Here is a 15315-nt window from a genome sequence, read left to right on the forward strand (position 1 = left end):
TACACTTGAAACACCTGAAACACTGTCTGTTTCCACAGTTTATCCACAGATTATATAATCTCATCATTTTACCGCTGTCAACATTTACTTCTTTATCACACAGGAAACACCTTGTGAAAGTAAACACCTTGTGTGCCAGCCACTGCTAGCTGTAGCTTATTAGTCGTCAAATAATGATTCCAGCACCATGTTTTCTTCCCAGCATCTTACAGAATTTTTAGGATTATATACAGGTGAACTGGCTCGCGCGAGGTGACTGGATGATTATTGGCCACACATAATGATACAATCAAGCTTGAAGTGACCAACTGGCTATCTCACCCCAGCTATCTCTCTCTGCAGGATGCAGAGGGCGGAGTCAGGGTTGATTGACAGTTGGAGCCAGATGGAGTGTGTGAGGAGGAGGCGGTCCAAAACGCTCAGACTCCTCTGAAGACAGTCATCCATCTAAAGTGGAGAGCGAAGGAGTTAAAACACTTACATAAACAGTCACAAGTCCTGTGACCTGTGATTCACAGGCAGAACACAAACCTACTGTAAATTCTTGTAGCAGAGAGAATAAGGGTAAGATTACAGGAATGTTCCAGCATTTTCTATCTTAATCTCTATCTACCAGATTCGTAGTATATTTATCATCATGATATTGAGCCTGTACTGAAAACAAACAAACAAACAAACAAACATCACACTAAACCTATTTAATCAAATATTACAGCAGAAGGATGAGGGCAGTTCAATTTCGTATAAAGCTCAAGTTGGGAAATAGAGTCTCAGTTCTGGCTTCCTCATGAATGGATACCACAAACCTTTTAGCAAAAGGTCAGGAAATAAATCTATAGCGCCTTGCATAAGTATTCACCCCCTTGAACTTTTCCACATTTTGTAATATTTCAACCTGGATCTGAATTAGATTTAATTGCAATTATATGCCACGAATCTACACAAAATTTGCCCATAACATTGAAGTGGAGAGGAAACAAAATCAATATAAGATGCAAAATCATTTACAATTAAAAAAACAAAAAAACACAAAAGTTGTGATTGCATAAGTATTTACCCCCATTGCCGTGAAACCCCTAAATTAGTTCTAGCGCAACTAGTCACATTGTTAGTTGAATGTGCGAATAATGATTCACGTGATCTCAATAAAAACACACCTGCTCTTATTACAGAACACACCCAAATAAAAAGACTAAAAGGGCTATTAAAACAAGTCCTGGACAAAAGTTCTGAAAAAGTATTGGTTAGGATTTGGCTGTTAAAAATATCCCAAAATTGTAACAACCTGCAGAGCACTATTAAATCCAACTCCACATGCTACCACCACCATGCTTCTCTGTGGGGATAGTGTTCTCAGGGTGATTTTCGGAAGTCAAGAGGGTGAATATTTATGCCAGGCGCTGCACTTTTTAGTGCGTCGAACAGCTGAACACATTTCAGTAAGAACATCTTTGGATTTTCTCTACTTTCTCTCATGACTGTCTAGTCCTAAGACCTTTGCTGTTACAGTGTAATGACTGTAGCGTGGCTTTGACAGACTAAATTTAATATATTTGTACAGTTCAATTCATAAACTGCTCTCAGACTTCCATTATAAGTAAGGTTTGATTAAACGAGCTTTCTGTTCTTATCTCCGTACAGGGAACGTGTTAAAGTTTTTCTCCCTGATGCTAAAGATGGACCGGATATAAATTACTGAATAACCTAAACTTTAAGATAATTTTGAAACTTGTTAAAGTTTTACTTCAGGGACCATGTGTGAATGTGTTGGGTCACATTATGGTTTTTTTTTTTGCCTCAACAGCGGCCAGCTGGGAACAATCACCTGGTCATGATGTCATTCCAGGGTCATGATGACACTCACACAGACACACACACACAGTTACTAATGATGACCAAACACTTTCCTGTCTCTCTCTCTCTCGCTCTCTCTCTCTCTGTATCAGCAGTGTGACACTGTGTGGGCAGCGCAAAGAGAGCTTGAGTGTGGCGGCAGATGGTTCCCATGGTAACAGGTGCCTACACATGATGACAGGCATTCCCACTCAGTCTTAGACACCTACTCTACCAACACACACACACACACACACGCTCTCTCACACATACACTCACGCCTCATCAAAAAAAAGACTGGAAAAACTTGGCACAGCATGGAGGGTTATTCTCTCTCTCTTTCGCTCTCTCTCTCTCTCTCTCTCCCTCTCTCTCTCAGTCTGGTTAGTTTTAACAGAGTTTTTCTTCTCATCATAGCTCCTATAATGCACTTCAGGTTATTTTTATAGCTCATGTTTTTTGAAGCGTGGTCCGCTGTCGCTTCCTCTGCCCAGCTTACATAAGATAACAGCGTGCACAGCGATGAAGGGAGTGCAGTAAAGTCACAAAGGTAACTACACAACCAGTGGAGGAAGCAGAGCTTTTTTTTTTTATTTTTTATTATTAGACTCTATTAATAGAGTTATTATTAAATGCAGTCATATCCTGACCATTTTTCACTCTGCTCTCAATATCAGCATGTGCGTGTAAGTTACATTTCCAATACTTCTGGTGAGGAAAGGAAACAAATCCATCTATCCATCCATCCATCCACTCCAGAATTATTGGCACCATTCATTGAAATGAGCAAAAATTGAATATAATAAAGAAAAATAACCACATGATTTAATAAGTGATACTTAGAGCATAAATATAAGGGTGCTGCCTTATTTTAGTTTTTAAACATAAAAGGTTTTTAAAAGTCATGAAAATACTGGCATGGTAAATTGCCCTAGTTGTGTGTGTGTGTGTGTGTGTGTGTGTGTGTGTGTGTGTGTGTGTGTGTGTGTGTGTGTGTGTGTGTGTGTGTGTGTGTGTGTGTGTGTGTGTGTGTGTGTGTGTGTGTGTGTGTGTGTGTGTGTGTGTGTGTGTGGCGCCCTGCAATAGATTAGCATCCCATCCATTGAGTGTTCCAGGATACACTATGGAACCACTGCAACCTTAACCAGGATAAAGCATTTACTGAAGATTAAATGGAGGAATTAAAGAAACACTGGCATCAAAATGATTCGCACCCCTACACGTAAAATAGGCTTAAGCATCCCCTTAAGAACATAACAGCACTGAAACTCTTTGGAAATGTCTAATAAGGCTGGAGACGCTTGCTATATTGATTTAGATCCTTAGATTTTGTTGTGTGGACCACAGACCTTCAATAGAGTTCAATAGAGCCAGAAACGGAGCTGCCTGCTGAAAAATACTGATTTATGATTTTCACAAGAGCACCTAGATTACTAGCTCAAGCAGCCTCAAAGCAGTGATTCAGCACCAAATATTTACAGTGTATATTTGGTCTTTTCTTTCCTTATTATTTTGCCAAACAGGTGAAATATAGTGTGCATATCTAATGTTCAGGTTTGGTCTTATAAGACCACAGCAACTATTAATTCAATTGTAGTTCTAATAATGCTTAGTTGGAGGTCAGGAGCTGCATTTTGTGTGTGTGTGTGTGTGTGTGTGGCAACACAAAATCAAAGGCAACAATACAGTTTCTTGATAGATTAGAAAAAACGTAACATACATATGTACATATGCTTTTAAGAGAAAAAAAAATATATATATATATATATATATATATATATATATATATATATATATATATATATATATATATATATATATATATATATAAACAACGTTCTTAATCGTTGATGAATGGTTAGTTATTCCAGTACCACCATTTTGCCCATTCTCCAATAATTCTGGAGTTGACTCGATCTTTCTCTCGGATTCTGAATTTGATCTACTTTCTGTATTAGATGCCCAATTTAAATGGTTCTTAATTAAAGCCTTTATGTACATAGCCTGAAAAAGACACCACTGTAATGCCTACCAAATCCCACCCAAGTCAAACACCCAAGCCCTCATTGTGGTGCACCTTAGTGACCTCAAAAATCTATAGTATGAGTTATGGATAATTCCCTAAAGACAAACATGCCCACAAAATCACCAACACAATTCAGAAGCAAGCAACAGCCACATGCTAACGAAATAAAAGCACATGGTACTAAAATAATCTATAACACGCTACCATCAACAACCATCAGCACAGAAGGGCTTGCATTTTTAACATGACCTACACTAACCGGTATATTATTAGAGATCACAGAAGAGGAAGAGAGAGTTAGAAAGAGTTAGGGAGACAGAAGAACTGAGCAGGGTTGTTCATTTACAGAGTAGGCTCTCCTTATATAAAATCCTGAGCAGCTAACAGCCTACACACTCAGTTATGCAATACAGCAGCGGGAGTTAAAACCAAGAACTGAGAAGCGAGAGAGAGAGAGAGAGAGAGAGAGAGAGAGAGAGAGAGAGAGAGAGAGAGAGAGAGAGATCCATGTAATTCATCGGTAAATCGAAATTATTAGACAGAGCTGTAAAAAAAAAACTGCACACAAGGCTAAAGCTAAGAGAAAGAAGAAGTAAAAATCACACAAAATTAGTTGCAAAAAAAGAGAAAAAACCTGAAAAGAATGAAGAGTCAGTTCAACGTGTCTTCTAACAAGCATCAGGAGAGAAAGAGAGAGTCAGAGAGAAGACAGAGTTGGGGGGAGCCTGACTTTTTCAGGTTAAACCGAAAATTACATAAAAGGCAAGGCACAGGAAAAGCCTGGAGGGAGGGAGAGAGGGAGGGAGGGAGGGAGAGAGAGAGAGAGGCAGTGGGAATATTAAATAAAAGCTCCAAAGTGAAGAAAAGAGCATCAGAAAACAGGAAGAGAGAAAAAGTGAAATCCCCTCTCTGTGAAATCGAATATTAAGAATAAAAGCAATACAGCGATGCCACTTTTGGCAGGCTGGGAAATGGAAATATATGCTTCTGAACAGCTATCTAAGTACCAATTCTGGGTAATTAATCTTCGCTAAACTATCAAATAAAGTCAGATGCTGAAGAATATCGTGTACGGCCAATGCAATTCAAAATGACATGCATAAAAAGTTCTGGCAGTTTGACAGGTTTTGGAGTATCAAAACTCTGCTAGACTTTCTCTCTCTCCAGACTGCCAAACTAAACTGTAAAAGTTGGGACCTTCAAGAACTCAGCTAACTCAGCTCACTTGGCAAAACTCACTTCATATCCTGGCACACCATAATAAACTCTGTCCTACTCTACCACTAATTAAATCTACCTCAGGCAGAACCAGGACCCACCCAATTTTTATTTTTGGCAGTTTTATCTTGGGGCACTATTCTCAAAACATATACTGCCACCCAAATGTATGCCAGAGATTTAAAAAAATAATAATAATCCTGGATATTAATGTAACTGTGAAGGTCAATCATTATAACTGATTTGCTTTATTACTTTATTATATTTATTATAGAAACAAACTACTGTAGTTGGGTGTATAAGTCTATCAGATCTGTCATAAGAGTGACCACTGTAGTGTCCTTCACGCTCACACCGTAGATTCCTTAAATGACAGGGAACATGGCTTTCCTGACTCCCATTTTCCCAAATTGGAAGTTTCCAAGTTGCACAAATGGAAAATTGGCATCTTGCGTTTTGTATTTAGCGTTAGAACCAGAGCCTTGGGAAGTGAAGAGCCCAGATCTGCTCATTAGCAACAAGTGAATCATGGAGAGACTACTGGAGTAAAATTCTGTGCAGGGGAGACCATTGTTGCCAGAGTTTGTGCAGGGGATACCACTGGAGCCAGAGTCAGCAGAAGGGCGACTGATGGAGATACAGCATGTGCAGGGGAGACCATTGGCATAAGGATATGTACAGGAAATTCTGCATAGGAGAGATCGTTGAAGTCTCAGCAGGAGAAAGTATTGGAAGAAGAGTCTGCCACAAGAGAGAGATCACTGGAGCCAGAGCCTGCAAAGGATAAACCACTAGAGACAGAGCCTGCAAAGAATGAACTACTGGAGCCAGTGTCTGTGCAGGAGAGAACACTGGAGTAAGAGATTGTGGAGGAGAGACTGTTGGGAGACAGATATGCACTGAAGGGACCGCTGGAGCCAGACTCTGCACATGAGAGACCACTGGAGTCAGAGTCTGTACAGGAGAGACCACTGAAATCAGAGTCTGTACAGGAGAGACCACTGGTGTCAGAGTCTGTACAGGAGAGACCACTGAAGTCAGAGTCTGTACAGGAGAGACCACTGGTGTCAGAGTCTGTACAGGAGAGACCACTGGTGTCAGAGTCTGTACAGGAGAGACCACTGGAGTCAAAGTCTGTACAGGAGAGACCACTGGAGTCAGAGTCTGTACAGGAGAGACCACTGGAGTCAGAGTCTGTACAGGAGAGACCACTGGAGTCAGAGTCTGTACAGGAGAGACCACTGGAGTCAGAGTCTGTACAGGAGAGACCACTGGAGTCAGAGTCTGTACAGGAGAGACCACTGGAGTCAGAGTCTGTACAGGAGAGACCACTGGAGTCAGAGTCTGTACAGGAGAGACCACTGAAGTCAGAGTCTGTACAGGAGAGACCACTGGAGTCAGAGTCTGTACAGGAGAGACCACTGGAGTCAGAGTCTGTACAGGAGAGACCACTGGAGTCAGAGTCTGTACAGGAGAGACCACTGGAGTCAGAGTCTGTACAGGAGAGACCACTGGAGTCAGAGTCTGTACAGAAGAGACCACTGAAGTCAGAGTCTGTACAGGAGAGACCACTGAAATTAGAGTCTGTACAGGAGAGACCACTGGAGTCAGTGTCTGTACAGGAGAGACCACTGGAGTCAGAGTCTATACAGGAGAGACCACTGAAGTCAGAGTCTATACAGGAGAGACCACTGAAATCAGAGTCTGTACAGGAGAGACCACTGAAATCAGAGTCTGTACAGGAGAGACAGAGTCAGATTGCCTCAGATCCGCACAGAAGATACAGTTAAGAGTCAAAATATGTCCAGATAATGACTATCTGTACATTAGACACAATTTTGGCCCAAGTTTGCACTGCACAGGTCACTGAAGCCACAGTATGGGTGGCAGAGGCCATTGGAGCAGGAGTATGTGCAATAGATCCTGTTGATGCTGAAATCTGCTGGTAGAGACCATGTGCTGTACACACCATTTTGTCTGAGGTCTGTTCAGTACAGACAGTTGAGCCATAGCCTCGGCAGTACAGACTGTTGGAACCAGAGTCTAGAATGTGGGCAGTAAAAATAGCAGGGGGTCTGGCCATATACATAGGTATTCACATTCCTTCTTTATGTGGGGTGTGACCACTGTAATGACTGATGAAGAAAAAAAAAAAAAGGCCAATTTGACAGGCGCCTGTATGCCATTATGCCAGTCAATTACCTCTAAAACCATATCCTGATCAACATAATTCAATAACTTCTATAAAACGTCTCTTGTTCTTTTAAATAAAAATATTAAGGGGGATATTAATGTGACAGAAACGCTTAAAACTGTGAAACTGACACCAAGAACACTCAATACATTATTATACTGATATCATACTGTGTGTGTGTGTGTATATATATATATATATATATATATATATATATATATATATATATATATATATATATATATACACAGTATGTTTATAAGTGAGTGTCCATGTAGGTGTGCGGTTAATATGTTGGATCGCAACAGTTGTGACATGAGTATAAAATACAGTGATGTAGCTGTGAGAGGAGGTGAGAGCTTGGTGCCACAGGTGGCATGTGCAAGCAGACCACCCACTCACAGGAAACTAATTTTGGCATCAGACCAACGTATTAGAAATATTATGTGCAAGCTTCAACACTTTAACTATTAGAGCTTGCATAAAAACGATCCTAATTTCACAAGCAATATGTGCAACCTGCCTTTGTAGTAAACAAGGTGCATCTTTGTGCTCCAAACTACCAAACGTCCAGATACAAATATTTAAACAATTAATAATAGTCTGTTTTTTGGAAGTAAGTTTTGCAGGTAGGAGTTTGAAGTTGATTTGGGGGAGAAAAAAAAAACAACAACAACAAACCCTTATCACATCCGATGAAACGATTTTTCACCATCAATTTCATTAATTCCTCCACAAGGCAGTAGAGGGTTACAAAGAAATATGCTAATGACGTGAACAAACAAGTGACATCGTCACTGACACATGACAAACAAGTGAGTGTGTGTGTGTTCCATCCATGAGTCAGAGGACAGTGAAAAGTGCAGCTCCATATCCGAACAAGCTGCACCAGGTGTGTGTGTGTGTTTTAATGTGACAGCAAGAAAGACTTACAGAAAAGAGAATATCAAAAAGAGAAGGATAGAAGGAAAGGAAAAAGAAGGAGAGGGAGAGAGAGAGCGAGAGCGAGAGAGAGAGAGAGAGAGAGAAAGTATGTTGTTTCCTACAAAACCCTCACAGTCTTCACACTTCCACCCCCACAAGGCAGAGCAGAGACGCTCGGCACTAAGATGGCATTACTTCACTGTAGCACCGAGCAGCAGGCTACACCGAGACCTGCGCTCACTTACTCACAATCGCACTAGAACCAGAAGCTCTGGAAAAGTGTCAAAGCCATGTAATGCATACACGATTAAGAGGATGGTCCTTCAACTCTTCAACACAGGCGTGGCAAGAACGTCAGCTCCACCGGCATGCGCTTATAAAAAAAAAAAAAAAAAAAAGACATAAATAAATGAAGGAGAAACTTTGGTCGTAGAACATATGAAAGAGCTCATCCTACTCTTCATCTGGAGTTTGAAACTATATTCAGACACATAAATCTCTCACATATCTCAAAGCAGGTGGTGTGTGTATAAAAAGCAAGCCACCCAAAAGAGCACTGATGAAAAGTGCTGGATGGATCACACTCTGAAACACAAAGGGCTGGAAACGAAGGTAGTGTGTGTGTTCATGCATATATGCTTGACATTCATTTCAATAAAGTAACATTAAACAGCATATTCAATTACAAACAACATTCATTCATTATTATACCTGTAGCCTAATCATTTGTGAAAGTAGAAAGAGATCAGAGGATTAATGTTACCCCTTGACTTTTGAATATTAGGCTATTGAAAACACACAGAGGGTGACGCACTTTACCTTTTCCCTTTATTTCTCAGCTGCTCCTCTTCTGAAGTTCAGCATGGCATCAGTGGCTCAGCGCAGCTCGTGCCCGCCTATCAGATCATATCTCCTGCTTATTCTTCTTTAATGTCATTAGAAAGACTCGAGTCCCAGAATTCATCTTGCTTGATATGATTCAGTCGGTGATTCGCCCACTGAACTCCTCACACCCGCTTCTCCCTGTTACTCGCTCATTTTAAACGCACACACATACACACACACACAAACGCATACACGCGCGCGCACACGCACGTCCACACGCAACTTTTTCCCCAACGTCGAAACGGGCACGGGCGCCGGCTGTGTCTGTGCGCATGCGCGGGAGATGCAGCAACGATTTAAGCCCCCAGACTGAAATGAAACCAGTCAGATTTATTATGGTTTTCCGCGACTCGGAAGGGTCAGGAGCATCGCTGCTTATCCGAAGTATGGGTCAAAAGTTGCAGCCTCTGATGTGGGTAGGGATGTGAAAGTATGTAAAAGACCACACAAAGCCAACACCCACGCGCTGGAACTCAAGTGCGTAATTGGAGAGTGCATGATCCTACAGTCATCGATTGATACAGGAAAACAGCACAGCCCACCAGCGCGATTATTTAATAGCCTAGGTCCCAGAATTAGATCAGAAAAAGGACAGCACCAAGTAGGCTAATAAAGGGCATTAAAACAAACAAACGAACATTAATTAATTAATTAACCAATCAACTAATTAATTAGCCTAATTAATAAGAACACAATTAAGCCTATAGATAGATAGGCTTTTTTTTTTTTTTTTTTTTAAAAGAACAAATATCCCTGCTGAAAAACAAAGAAACAATAGAAGCCCTCATCGAATTTGTAATGGGTTTAATGGTTATAATGGGAATTGTATTGGTTTTAATAGAAACTATAATGGGACTAATTTGTTGCCTTCTGATTGCATGTTATGTCTATTGGATACCATTAAGGAACAATAATGGTAATGGTTTTAATGGTTTAGCTGATGGTTTGTAATGGTATTTGTAGTGGAAACCATTAGAAATTATGTGATAGTTTCCACTGTTTATTTTTTTTTCAGCAGGGATATGTTTGAATAAATAGATAAGAAATAGAACAAATACAGTATTTTGATTTATTGACACAGCCCTTTATATGTTTAACATTATTGTTTACAGACCTGTCGGACCTGTTTTATTTATTTATTTATTTATTTATTTATTCATTCTTGATAACGGTAAATGCATGCTTTATTTTCTCACCAGTAGGTGGCAGCGCAGCACATGGCTAAAATCATCCCATCAGCAGCATTTAGCAGACACCCTTTACAGAGAATCCTGCTCAAAAATAAATAAAAAACACAGCATTATTGCTTTTCATTAGTTACATTCCACACTGACAAGCAAAACCTTCACTACACTGCATTTGACTTTTATCAGTGTGGAAACCGTGCTACACTGAAATGCAGTCACCATAAGTAATACTCAGGTGTGTGGTTGTAATCAGACTTCCATACAGTGCTGAATGTGAAATGCAATGCAAAGGGGAATTACATTCACTTTTGACACGAATCAGCATTTAATTCTTTAAAACACACACACACACACACACACACACACACACACACACACACACACACACACACACACACACACACTATCCTGCTGATGAGAACAAGCGACATAACAGCAATACACTGAATGTTTTAATTTTCATTGTGGAATGTTTCCTAATGAATGCATGTCACTAATGAAAAGGAATATTCTTTGGGACTTTTACGTGTGTGTATAGCTTTTTACTCTGCCAGTATATCCATAGAAAATCTCCATTTAAAAAATCCAGGGCTAAGAATACAATTAAGCTACAAACCCTGTTACAGGCTAGTTAGAATGGGAGCTAGTACAGCAAAGAAAAGAGTACAAGTGCTTGCTTAAGAGCTTAGTAAAGAATAGAGTATTAAATCTTGGTTTGAAGACAGCCAATGCCTCAACTTCATTCCACCACTTTGAGGCCAGTACAGAGAAGAATCTCAAAGGATGCTGAATCATGCTAGAAACCTGAAGACCATTCAGAGTGGGGTTTAATAAGAGCCTTTAGGTACAGTAGGTAAGGGCTGGTCCATCAAATTTTTTTTAAAGGAAGCACAACAATGAGGTGATGTGGGAGGTTGACAACAAGTTACCAACTTATCCAGAAAGCCTCTTCTTTCATATGTTAGCACCAGGAGTTTGTTAGATGCTACTGAAACCTGCCTATTAGAACTGAGTTCTGTGATCCGATGAGACAAAAACAGAGCTTTTTGCCAGCAAGTGCTCAAGGTGTGTTCGACATAAAAAAGAACCCAATCCCAATGTTTAAGATCTGGATCCCTCTGCCAAGAACTGGGTCTTGGACCTTCCAACAGGACAATAATCCAAAGTATATGTCCAAATCCATACAAAATGGTTAATGTCCACAGAATGAAGCTTTTGTAGAATAGGACTGCTTGAGCTGACAGCTTTGTATTAAGAATTGTTCAGTAAATTTACAGGTTCAAAACATGATGAATAAATGGTCCAGTTGGCCCTGAGCCATGTGAAATTAATTTGAGAACTGGGTCAGGAATTGACTCTTGGAACCACCCATCCATCTTCTGTACAACTTTTCCTACACAGGGTCACAGCGAGCCTATCCCAGGGGACTCAGTGCCAACCCATCACAGGGCACAATTACTTCAATTCGGAAATGCCAATCAGCTCACAATGCGTGTCTTTGGACTGGGGAGGAACCCGGAGTACCCGGAGGAAAGCCCCAAAGCACAAGGAGAGCACGCAAAATCTGCACACACAGGGTGGTGACAGAAATTGAACCCCCGACCCTGAAGGTGTGAGGCAAACGTTCTGACCATTAAGCCACTGCACCCCCTAATGCTTGGAACTGACTTTGTTAATTTCCAAAAAAAATAACCTGAATCTACTCTGAATCAGTTTATGTGGTGATTGCATTAAAAAGTTAAACTAGAGGCGAAAACAACATATATCATTAGAACTGTCATTAGAATGTTACAGACAATATGACAAAACTGCTCCACATTTGTTGACTTCACACCGATGGGAAAAAAGAAATGATTGAATTGATTCATCGATTTTCCTGAGTCACTTAAATGTCATTCGTAATCAAACAAATTGGTTGTGAATCACCCATCACTAATAAAGTCGTAGTTGACATAGGAGTCTTAATAGACCTACAAACTAAATCAGTACATGAAAAATGCAAGAGAATTTGAGAGAAAATCCTCGGATTGAGGATTATCCTGCTGAAAGAGGCCACTGCAATTAAGGAATACCGTTGCCATGAAGAGGTGTACTTGGTCTGCAACAATGTTTAGGTAGGGGGTATGTGTCAAAATAACATCCAGCCAGGACCCAAGGTTTCCCAGCAGAACACTGCCCAGAGCATCACACTCCCTCCGCCAGCTTGCCGTAGTGCATCCTGGTGCTATCTCTTCCCCAGGTAAGAGACCTGGTTGTCCACATGATTCATCAGACCATGCCTCCTCATTCCTTTGCTCCATGGTCCAGTTCTGATGCTTACATGCCCATTGTAGGCACTTTCGGTGGTGGACAGTGGTCAGCATGGGCACTCTGATAGGTCTGCGGCTAGCCATCACAATTTGGGCCTTGTCAAACTTGCTCAGATCCTTAAACTTGTCCATTTTTCCTGCATCCAACACATTACCTTCGAGAACTGACACCTGCCCATCACACCCATATATACTTGTTGAACATCCAGTGACAAAAAAAGGCATTAATATGGAGTTGGTCCCCCTTCCCAGCAATAAAAACCTCCACTCTTCTGGGAAGGCTTTCCCCTAGATTTTGGAGTGCATTAGTGAGGTCAGGCACTGATATTGTCGAGGAGGCCTGGGGTACAGTCAGTATTTCAATTCACTCCAAAGGTGTTCAGTGGGGTTGAGGTCAGGGCTCTGTGCAGAACACTTGATTGTTTCCAAAGCAATCTTGGGAACAAATGTATCACTTTGTGCAGAGGAGAATTGCCATGCTGGAACAGGTTTGGGCCTCTTAGTTCCAATGAAGGGAAATTCTACTGCTACAGCATTCAAAGAAATTCTGTACAATCGTGTGTTACCAATTTTGTGGCAAGGCCCACCTACAGGGTCATGATCAGGCAATCAGTGAGTCGGATCTTTTGGCTCTGTTCACCAATAAGAACCGACTCTTTCGGGTCCCAAATGGCTCATTGCCATTTTTTTCTCTACGCAGATATTGTTTGTGATATATTGAACAGCGATTGTTCTTCTTTACCTAACTGTGACTGGAATTATTCCATAAATCCTAATTTTTTCATTATTAAAATAACACAACATTGCATTGCATTTTATCAGCCGGCCCATTTGGGAACGACACTTCACTACTTTGCTAGGACATTCCTGCCCTCTTACATTATACCTCTCCTTACTCACCTGGACAAAAAAATTAATAATTAATTGTAGCAACAGATCCACAGTACACACTTTGCTCACTGGATGGCGCCAAAGGCGTGTTTTTAGAGCAGCAACACATTTCCACCATGAAAGGCTTACATACACTGAGTTGATTGTCTGTTTAAACAGTCTGGAAGATTTCAGTAATTGATGGGATGACTTTCAACAGCTTCTGATTGGCCAGTGGTCATAAATAGGATTTAACTGGGAGTGCACTTGTGGCTGTATTAAGGGCCTACCTTTAGAAACAGTGTCTTTTTGCCCTTGAGCCCATGGAAATATCTAAGCAACTCAGCCAAGACCTCAGGAAAAAAAAAAATAGTGGACCTCTTCAAGTCTGGTTCCTTTTCAGGAGCAATTTCCAAACAACTGAAATTACCACAAGCATCTGTACAACCAAGTACAAATGCTGCTTCATTCAGGAAAGAGGCAAAAATGAACTCTCATAAACAAACAAACTTTCATCTCCCCATCACACAGCAGCTACCAAGGTATGTAAAACCACCAAAGCATCAGGAGAACATGCAAATTCTGTGCACACAGGACAGAGGTGGCATTTGAACTCCAAGCCCAGAGGTGCGAGACAAAAGTGCTAACCACTAAGCCACTGTGCATGAATGAATGCCCTAAATTCATATCTCAATAGTGTTCATTGTCTATGTTAGTTAGAAACGTTAGAATTCAGAAGTTTCTGATATTGATCCGCAATATCAAAATGACATTAAACACATCACATTTGGCCTCATTGCTTGTTTTTTTTTTTTTGTTTTTTTACTGTAGAGTTCTGTTATCTATAGAACAACAATTCAAATGGCTTTCCGTGGGGTTTATGTAGTCCCACAACCAGGTCTGCAGTGTTAGGTATCAACGTGACAGATAAGCTAATAGAGCCACTAGCAATGATATTTTACAGGGCTTATGTTTTTAGGCAACTGTAATAATATTATTGCTTCAGCGACAGGAACAATAATCACTGTGTAATACTAGTATAGTATACAATATGTGTATAATATATATTGTGGTGGCTCAGTAGTTAAGGCTTTAAGTTTGAGTTCATAAGGTCATGTGTTGAAATCCCAGCATTGCTCATTTGTATCCTGTATCAGGCAAGTGTACTGGATTATGTGTAATGGGGCAGTGGTAGTGCTATCTCGATGGTTAAGATGTTGGCCTACTAATCAGTAGGTCATGAGATCAAATCCCAATGCTGCCGTTGCTGGGCCCTTGACCAAGAACCTTAACCCTTAACTGCTCAATTGTATAAATGAGATAAATGTACGTCACTCTGGACAAGGCTGTCTACCACATGCCGTAAATGTAAATAAGTAGTGTATGCATGTACGCAGTCAGTTGTGCTCTGGCATGAAGCATGAGTTCGTTCAACATCAAAAATGCTTCTGGAATTTCACTTCAAATCTGTTTGACCCGCTCTGTTTTTCAGCCGATCGTAGTATTTCTGCCAAATGATAATATGGTGTAAAGCAACCACATTGAATGACACTATTCAGTGTTACACGTATTCACTATTAAACTACAGGAAAAGAAGCAGTCGTGTGAACAACAAGTGGTCTGTGATCTCATTATTGTTCAAAGTTCCAGAAAGAGTCCCCATTTCAGCCCACTTATATTGTGAAAACCAAAATCACTGAAACCATTTGCAGCTAGTTCTCTTTCAGGACTGGGTATGGGTTCATTTAACAAGAACAATATGGGAAAACACCATTAAATTAATTGAAGTTGAAATGATACCACCTAGACAAGCAGGATTTATTCTGTTGGAATTGAACTGATTGCGCTGATATGGAACCTCAACTCCGT

At 40.6% G+C, this 15315-nt stretch overlaps 1 protein-coding gene across 1 annotated transcript in view; it reads right to left on the bottom strand.

Moving 5' to 3' along the window:
• rin1b (Ras and Rab interactor 1b) overlaps positions 1–9787 on the bottom strand; it is a 25978-nt gene extending 16191 nt beyond the window's left edge. The window contains exons 1-2 of the mRNA XM_017472415.3: positions 9015–9787; positions 322–447 (exon numbers count right to left, since the gene is read on the bottom strand). Of these exons, the coding sequence (XP_017327904.1) occupies positions 322–447 (126 nt within the window). The 5' untranslated portion in view covers positions 9015–9787. The remainder of the gene's footprint in view (positions 1–321; positions 448–9014) is intronic.
• Between the last annotated feature and the right edge of the window lie 5528 nt (positions 9788–15315).

Source organism: Ictalurus punctatus, chromosome 7, assembly GCF_001660625.3.
Source record: "Ictalurus punctatus breed USDA103 chromosome 7, Coco_2.0, whole genome shotgun sequence".
NCBI lineage: Eukaryota > Metazoa > Chordata > Actinopteri > Siluriformes > Ictaluridae > Ictalurus > Ictalurus punctatus.